This window comes from Nelumbo nucifera, chromosome 2 (assembly GCF_055504915.1).
Source record: "Nelumbo nucifera cultivar China Antique chromosome 2, China Antique-T2T, whole genome shotgun sequence".
In the NCBI taxonomy this organism is placed as follows: Eukaryota; Viridiplantae; Streptophyta; class Magnoliopsida; order Proteales; family Nelumbonaceae; genus Nelumbo; species Nelumbo nucifera.
The window spans coordinates 3,711,159-3,720,897 of NC_142650.1; the positions used below are offsets into that span (position 1 = coordinate 3,711,159).

General features: G+C 36.4%; 1 protein-coding gene across 1 annotated transcript; it reads right to left on the reverse strand.

Annotated features, from left to right (window-relative positions):
- Positions 1–277: 277 nt before the first annotated feature.
- LOC104594594 (actin-depolymerizing factor 2) lies at positions 278–2,275 on the reverse strand. Its single transcript, XM_010254964.3, has 3 exons — positions 1,956–2,275; positions 883–1,148; positions 278–755 (listed from the first exon to the last, which is right to left on the reverse strand). Exons 1-3 carry the CDS (start codon positions 1,956–1,958, stop codon positions 605–607), a joined length of 420 nt encoding a protein of 139 aa, XP_010253266.1. The 5' UTR covers positions 1,959–2,275; the 3' UTR covers positions 278–604.
- Positions 2,276–9,739: the final 7,464 nt, after the last annotated feature.

Consider the following 9,739-nt stretch of genomic DNA (forward strand, 5'->3'; position numbering starts at 1 on the left):
TTCAAGTTGTATCATACATTGACAAGCACAACAGAAGATGCATTTTAAGAGTTATAATTAATCATGTACCATGCATCATCTAGCAATTAATAGGAGCAATCATATCTTGAAACTTGCAAGTTAAAACAAAGAGAACTCTTCTGGAATCTAGATTGAGTACAACAGGAGAAACAGCTAATGTGGACATCAATTGCAAAAATTATAGTTATCTATTGACTGAAGCCAACCAAAACAACATTCAGAAAGGCATAAAAGTTTGCCTTCTCTGCAATCCAAATAAAGATAATATGGGTCAAACATCCATTTCAAAGTTGTAAAAACAAACTACAGGTGTTGTCTACCCCCAATAAACTGTTACATAACATTAGCTTGTAGATATCAGACTACAAGGAGACACGCGTCACATAGGTTCCACAAATAACAATCACAAGATATACCCAAAATCACTGGTGTTGATCTAGAAGAAGACATAAACTGTACGGTAGAACTTGGATAACAAACCAATATCATATCTAGCCAAATTCACCGTCTCACAAACTATAAACATTTAAAGTAAAGCAGATTTTATGGAGGAAGTCTCCATTGCAAGGCCCACAATGCATACTCAACTAGCACGGCTTCGAATGACATCAAGTCCCATCTCAGTAGGATCAGTCGCTTGCAACTCTATCTGAATGCCATCCAACTCCCTCTTGAATCTGTCCTTAGAGCTTGCATAAATCATCTTACTTCTCACCCTTGAAGTATCAGGTGACCTTCACCAAGAGAAACCCAAAAAGATGAGCATAGACGAATAAAAGAACAATCAACAATGTTAAAACTAGAACTTTGAAGGAGGGACCGGAGGAAAAGGAAATGAATGTTGGCAACATTAAGCATTACCATGCAATAAAGAAAATCCTGCTTTTTTGGCAATTCTCCTCCGTTACAAAGTCAAAATCATAAACGGCATATCGGCATTCATCAGCAGGAAGGCTTGCAGTGAAGTCCTCATAGCTTTCAGTAGGCTCGCCAACCTTTTCAACAACAACCTGCTTTTGTTTTTCCTCTATCTTGAAAACTATGAAGCGGTAGGTTCTTTTTGCCTTCAATTCCAAAAACTTCAATTTGCAGTCATCATGCACAGCCATCCCCGATGCTGCGTTGGCCTATGCATTGGACGGAAGTTAGATCAAGCAGCCCTTGTTATATTCAAAATTCCAATGAAGTATAAGAAAAAATCTATTTGCCATAGGAATAATTTAGACAGACAACAAAACCATTGAAATTTTCAGACAAGGACCAAAGATCATGAAACGATAAAGATCACGAACCTGACTATACGAACATTTCACTTGTTCTGGAGCTTATATAAAGCAGATCGACGTAAAAAAGCAAACTAAAAACTGCAAACCAAGTTAATCCCAAAAAAAGATCCCTAAATCTGAGTCATTTCACAAAATTATAAGCGCGGGCATGGTCCTAAAGCTACAGCCATTATCAGCGAATAGAATTTACGATCAAATAAAAAGAGATCCATTCTGATCGAAAAAATCAACACAATTCATGTCGCCCGCCACGAGATCCATGACATATACGCTCCTGAAAAGCTTCCGTCGCTATCTCGAATTAGATGAAACTCAATTTATAAAATCCAGCACATAAAATAGGTCTATCGATTCAATGGAATGGATATTCAGAAATTGACAATCAAATCAAAGAGAATAATCGATTCTGTTGGCTGAATGAATTATGAATTGAATGAACAAATCCCGTTAAAATCAATCATGTCTGTTTGATTTAAGATAAATGAGTTCCACCAAACAAACCAGTCACGGAACAAGCTGCTAAGTTATTAAGACTTTAAAGAAGATTGAAACATGAAAAAATTAGTGGAGAAGAAAACATAACCCTAGGGCTGGAAGAAAAAAAAACAAAGCAGATAAATACGTTAAAAATAAAAAGGAAAACCTCACCATTTTTGAGGGGGATGATCGGAGATTGACGAGGGTGTTGAAACGAGAGGGCTGGAGAGAATCTAGGGCAGCGTGAGCGGAGAAGATATAGAGAAGGACCCTCCTCCGATAACAAGGGCCTTCGCAATGAAAATGGAACCCTTCTCTTTCGGTGGCTTCTCCTCTAATATAATGATGGATTGATGGTCATAGATTACCACAGAGAATAAAGTATCATGTTCCAATAGAAATTTGACACGTCATGGTGAGCTGGAAAAAATATCATGTGTTTTACTCCATCAAGGATGAAGCTGCTTCACCTCACGTTCACAGTCGCTTGTAGGAGTCGTCTTCGTGGATCTCTTTGAGTGCTCTTTGAGTCGGTGGCGAATTACTTAAATATCCGTTGTTTCTACTGATTTTACGGGAATTGCCATTTGATTCTTCAGAGTTCAGACTTGAAACCAGTAAACCGCTGCTTCATTTGACTGCCAAAAATAAACGACCGTTTTCTTTTAACAATGTTAAAATTCCTGTTTTTGCCTACGACACTTGTATTTCGGTCGGGTCCATTCGTACCGACTGTTGGAACCCTATTAAAAATGACAAATATTCCACATATGTGATGTGATGTGGTATACCGTATACACTACATCAACAAGATAAAGCCTCGTTTTGTAGAAATAGCGGTTTGGAATCGGACTGTTTGGTTGGGTGAAATTGGAATCTCATTTCCATTTCTGTTAGAGCTTGTCTTTCTCTTGGGAATGAAATTTTATTCTTACTGATTCTAATTTCTATTCTCATTCATGTTGATGTTGTCTAATCCAAAGTGTTTTGAACTACAGATGCATTTAGATAGTATTGCCAATTAAACGATCGAGGTGGAAGGACAAAGATGCGTGTTGAAATAATCTATAATCACAAGGAGGGTTAGAGGTTCAAGGAATTATTCCCCGAGTAAGTATTCCAACCCTAAAGTCAAAAAGAGATAGGAGATAAATCGAAATGAGCTGAGGAGAATAGGCTAGTTCAGACTGAGGTGAATGGGAAGGATGTTGAGGTAGGTTAAGAGTCCAAAGTCCTTTACCTTGAAGGGGAGATGCCTTTATATAGATGAACATCCATATCGTAATCGAATAAAGTCTGCAAAGTTGTCAGTATGAAATCGATTGCTGAAGTTTCTAGGAGGTTCCCCTTTCCTCGACAAGGTGTGTTTCTTTGTCCACGTATAACGTTATCTCCTTAGTGCGCATTCCTATGGCACAGGCACATTGAGCGGTGTTGACGTGGTATGAGGAAGTCAGCCATGGAGACTGAAACATGGTGACTTCAACCAACTCAGGCACCACCCGACACCTGTTTGAACCAAACAGACTATGGGAATGGACCATTCCGATTCCCATTCTAATTGTGAACCACATAGACCTTGAATTTATGTGCTTAGCGCAATAGCATTAGTCTTGCACCTCATAAGACCTGGGTAAGATCGGATGAATCGAGTTATATGTAAAAAACGAACCCCAATCATATCAACCAGACAAAGCCAACCCAATAACCAAAGCACAAGTGAGCACATGGATGTCAATAGGTTAGGTTTTGTATAGGTTTGAAAACCTAATCGCCTAATTAAGATGGTGTTTGGTATGACTTACGTTTATTTGATAAACGGTGCCATGTCAGTACCAAATCAACATTTATCCCATCATGCAAATTTGTATGCATAGGTATTAATAAAAGTTGGTATTGGTTTATGTGTACGCAAACAATTGGGGGTTAGGTTTCGTATAGGTTTGAAAACCTAATCGCCTAATTAAGATGGTGTTTGGTATGACTTACGTTTATTTGATAAACGGTGCCATGTCAGTACCAAATCAACATTTATCCCATCATGCAAATTTGTATGCATAGGTATTGATAAAAGTTGGTATTGGTTTATGTGTACGCAAACAATTGGGGGAAGCTTCATTTTAACGCTTCCCCAAACGGTTAAGTGTTCATTCACTGTTCCATTGATGTGGTGCCTAATTGTCAATAAACTCTTTATCAAGTACTTTTTCTCAGTTTTGAAGACAAATCAAGTACAAATATTTATTTAATAAATGAAATCTATACCAAACACGTACTAAATGAAATAGAATTACCGAACCCAAACCAACTTGATCCATAGGGTTACAATGCCTAGACCCGACTTGTGAACACTACACATGGTTTAAAGTTTTATTTAAGTTGTGCTTGTCTTTTGACAAAACTATTGATATACTAGCTCTTCCACAAGTTTCTAAAATTTAATAATTATCCATAACTAAAACAATTTTAAAAGAAAAAAAACATGATTTAAAGTCTTTTTTTTCACAAGATAAAGATTTATATAACATTATCTAAAGTATCTAAATTAACGACATTACAATCCATCACAATATGGGGAAGTCAAAAAGGAATGCAACGAATCAACAATGCTAATAAGTCATATATTAAAAAAAATGGCAAATTTCTTAAACTACCTTTATGGTTTAACTAATTGACTAAGTATACCCCTACTGTTTGACTATTGTTTGATACTACCCCTACTGTTTCTAACAATTGACTACTTCTACCCTTACCGTTAGCATTTGTTAATATTCCGTCACATGTGACATATACTTTTTTTAAACCCAATTTTACCCTTCATCCCTCTCCCTCTTCCTTCTTCTTCTTCTCCTCCTTCACCATCTTCTTCAAGAGAGCCACCGACACCTCTTGCCAATCTACTGATGAAAACCCAAAAGCTCCACTATATGGGGAAGAGAAAATCCATCTTGATGGCAAGAAGAGTTATCCCTCTTTTCGTTGGTTCTCTTCGAGCCTCAATCTCACTAGAAACGGCTTCTTACAGAGACAGCTCCGCTTTCTAGGGTTCAAGCATTCGCTTTTCGCTTTGGTCTTTACATATCATGAGGAGGTAGTGTGTTTTGATACTTGGATTTGGGCAGTTTTGAGGGAAGTAATGATTTAAGGACCGAGAGAGAGAGAGAGAGAGAGAGATTGGTGTTGTGTTGGCTTTGAAAGTTGAAACTAGTACAGGTATAGGGTAGCCCTCCGCCCAAAGCTCCTCCATAGCTGCCCATCTCATCTCAAATCAAGAAACCAATATCTGGACTTGGGCAGTGAAGATAGACCGAGGAAGATGAAGAAGAACCATAAGAGATTCCAATTTGACCTAAGGGATAAATGGGCATTTCAGCCCTTCCGTTAATATTTTAACGGTAATGGTAATTTTTCAAAACAATAGGGGTATACTTAGTCAATTAGCTAAACCATAAGGGTAGTTAAAGAAATCTGCCCTTAAAAATGATGATAAGTAGTGGAGGTATGCTTTAACCCAAATCTAATGCATATCAGTTGTCTCAATTATAAGAGACAAGGTTATATAAATCCTGTTTTTCCATTTTGTTATATTCAATATTAATTTTATTATCAAATTATGGGCATTTAAATCATTTTTTTATTATTTCCACCTAAATTATGTTCAGTCTATCCCTATATCTTCTAGCCCATGCAACTTATAACAAATTCTTCTAATGAGTGTTTAGATGTTCTTTTATGCACGTAACCATAACCAACTCAGTTTGTTTTCTAACCCCATCCTTTCTACTTTTCCACTTATCCGTCTAAGTGCATGCATTTCTGCCACAATTATTTTTTGCACATACTATTTTTTAATTGCCCAAATACTCTGCTCCATGCACATAATTGACCTTACAACTATTTTATAAAGTTTTCCTTTTAGCTAAAATGGTATTCGCATATCACATCAGATCTCAAATGCACCCCTTCATTTTAAATATTTTGTTCTAATTCTATGAGCTACATTCTCCTCAATTTCCCCTTTGTTATGAATCATTGAATCATGATAATAAAAGAGGCCACATTGAATTATTTCTTGGTTTTTATTACCCAAAAAAAAAAAAACTATCTATTGGTTTCCAATCTTAAGTACACCTTAATTTGTATTATTATTATTATTATTATTATTATCAAATTTACATTGCATACACTCTATTTTAGTCATTATTTTAAAACTACTTGATTCAAATATATTTGTCTATAACTTAAATTTTCATTTAATCCGTTGTTATTTTAATCAATTAATGCTATGCTGTCAACAAACACCAAAACACCACAAGACCTTCCTCTTCTTGAATTGTATAGATTTATTTACCTTTTTCATTCTAACCAAACACAGCCTAAGTGAAAACCCATTCTAACTACAATCAAAGTTGACTTATATTTCTTTTTTGTAACTTTTATATTCCTTGCATCTGGACATGCCTCTCATAATCTCACTCACACATGTATGATCTTCATGGGACAAAAGAGTAAGAAAACTTTGGCTGTCCACATTTGATAGCTTTTGATATTCATGGGCTCTCCCCATGTGACATGTTAGTCCATACAGCCCATGAGTCATGCCTCTAGCACCGTTATTGTTGCATGGAGTGCATATGGACCAATTTATTGGGAAGAGCCCTGTGGATAACACAAGCCAAAATCTATTTGGTTGCTTTGCAATCAAAACCAGTGTTCTTAAAATCAGACTGAAAAAACCGGAAACCAGATATTTGACTGGTTCTGTTTCACCCCAAAATTGATTTTTGGTCAAAACCGTTGATTTGGTCAGCAAATTGCTGGTCTGAGCTGTCAACTCATCAACCCGAATAACAATTTTTGGCCTTTTTTAATTTTTTATTTTTTGTCAGAGTGTGCCATCCACTAGGGCCGGACGGTTGTGTTGTTTGACCCAGGAACTGGACCCCATAACGGTTCCCTGTCCGGTCTAGTTTTAAAAACCTTGATCAAAACTAAACATAAATTTTACATCTGGTTCAGTTTTGCATCCATTATGATTTGTACACATTATTAATGCAAAATTTATACTTTTTGTCTCATTTGCACTCACTATAGGGTTGTTCACGGGTCGGGTTGGGTCGGTTTACTACGATTTTTCCAACCGACCCAACCTGGTCGGGTTACCTGACATAGAAACCGAAACCGACCCAGTGTTAAGCAAAACCGACCTGGTCGGTTTGAGTCGGGTTGGGTCGGTTTCGGTCGATTTCGGTTCTAAGTTCATCCCTGTGATAAAATCTTGCTAATTTTAAAAACAGTCATAAATTGAACATCATTTCAGCTATCTCCTATGATAAAATTTAAATGAAAAGTTAATCACAAAAGTTGTTCATTAATCACTATTCACTAATCCAAAGTTTCTTGTAACCATTCAAAAATTATGTGGCCTAATGGGCTTTGGAACTTCATGTTTGAACTAAGTTGGTTTGGTTCGGTTTAGGAATTTGCACAACCCGAAATCGACCCGTGTTGATGAAAACCCGACCGACTCGGGTTGGGTCGGTCTGGGTTGATTGGTTTGGTCGGGTTGAGCCTTCTTATGAACAACCCTACTCACTGATAATGCAATTTTTGCATCCAAAATTAATGCAAAATTTGCACTACCTTCCTCACCTTTCAATTCTCTTTTTTATTTACAAAGTATGGATCATATCATCCTTTCTATTTAACCAAAATTTACATTCTACCTATTTGCACTCTCATGCGTTTACACTAGTGCAAATTTCCATTTGAATGATCCAATAGGTATTTTCTAATAAAAATTGTATTTACTGCCAACACTTATAATTACTTCCTTCCCTAGGAACAACACTCCTAAAATTTTATTTATATTTGAATATCCACTGTCACTCTTCCAATTCCATTCATCTATCTTCTTTTCATTTCTTTTCTTTCTTTTTTTTTAGGTCAAAATGTATAACTAGTCTGAAAGGAAGGGCAGGTTAAGGGGACATTTGATAACGGTTGCTGAAATAAATGATTTACTACTTTATCTTTCAATTAATAAATAATCAGATAATAAATATTTAAGCTTGGGAAAAATACATAATACATTGCAAAACCTTGTATTTTGTATTATTTTATATTCATAAACTTTACATTTGCACAATTGAACTGTACATATTTGAATTTATACTCTTCCCAAATTTGGCTCACGTCACTGTACACAAACATTTGTTAAAAGCTATAAACTTTTCAATTCAGCAACTTCAGCTTTCAATGTGTCAGATGGCCCTTAAGACTTAAAGTGTCAACTGCCTCGTTAGTGGAGACTAGAGATGGAATCTTGCCTTCACCAGGGTCTTGGGGATTATGGATTTGGAGTTGGACAGGCTAGAGGCTACCTGTTGTGTGGATTCCTAATCGATCTGCCCTTAACACTTAGGCTGCATTTGACATTCCTTATTTTAAAGATTTATCTTCTTTTTACAGTTTTTTTTTTTGTGATAAATCGAAAGATACAAGAGGGACTACACAGCTCTGGGTTAGCACGTCCCCAATAATCCATATAACTAATTAAAGATAAAGCTCTAAGAATCGAATCAGATTGAAAAGAAGAAATATGGGCTTGATTTGCTAACCAATTTACTGCTTTGTTGGCTTTCCTATAGACATGCTGATAGTCAATTTCTCCATCGAAGCTTTGACATATCATCTTGTAGCCATCAATGATAGTCTTCAGTCTCTACGGCAGCTTGATCCTGTTTCTAAGGCAGTCGATGACAAGTTTGGAGTCCATTGTTAAAATTTCCTACTAAGTTGTAGGCCTTCCAAGCAGCCCAAGCCTCGGCTAGTAGTAATCCAAATTTTATAAGCTTTTAAATCAATTATTTTCTCCAAATGGTCTTTAGCAATGCAACCAATTGAGCAATTTTCATTCATGCAAGTGGCATCAAAATAAATTTTGATGGAATTTAAGTATGGATTTCTCCATCGGCGGAATCCAAGTTTTTATTTTGTTACTTCTTTCCTTCAGACAATCTTTAGTTTCCAAAAAAAAAGTTCATAGCTCTATCAAGAATGATGGCTGGAGGCAAACATATATTTCTAAAGGTCTTTCATTCTGATTTTTCCAAATATACCACAAGAGAATTCTAGTTTTTTCTTTTATATTGGCGTATTGCCCATTTTCCAAATCAATCTGTCTATCCTTGGTAATGAGGGTATGAAGGTGGTTCTAATCTTGTCCCAATCATGGGCGGCAATTAAGTTTCTAATAAGAGTCTCATTCCATATTCTTCCCTCCTTATCAATTACATCACTAACTTTCAAATCACTATTAGAAATTGAGGTTTCATCAACCATTTCCCTCAGAGGAGTATCATCAGCCCAATTGTCTTTCCAAAAGCTTATATCTTCACCATTACCCACCTTCCATCCAATGCCAGTAAAAGTACGCTTCGAAGACCAAGAACACTCTTTTTTTTTTTTTAAATAATCTCTTTTTAAATACTTATTTGTGACCACTTGGCCCTAAATATTTTTCTTATCATTTAAGATTTGTTTATAGTTAAAATATCCCCATGGAAACTTAGTTTTTAATTGCCAAAATAGAGAAATAAGTTCTTGAAATAAGTAATGGCAAATGCAGCCTTAGCTCTGTTATAAAGGAGGCTGGGCCCATTAAACATTAGATCTACATATCAAGGATGACCAACACGGCTGCACTGCAGGACTGGTAGGTATGTGCAGACTACAGAGTACAAACTTGTGCTTTAAGGACGGACAGTCTCTTTTTACTCGTGTTAGTCCAACCGCAATAAGTACGTCTACATGGACGGGGTGACAGCTATACGCTGTTCACACTTCACACAGCGCTAGGTAGTCCCAGATCCAAATTCCTCGGCCGTTCGTGTTTTCCAATTTCCACCCTCTTGGGCACGAACAAACATTACAAAGTAGCGGGATATGATGTT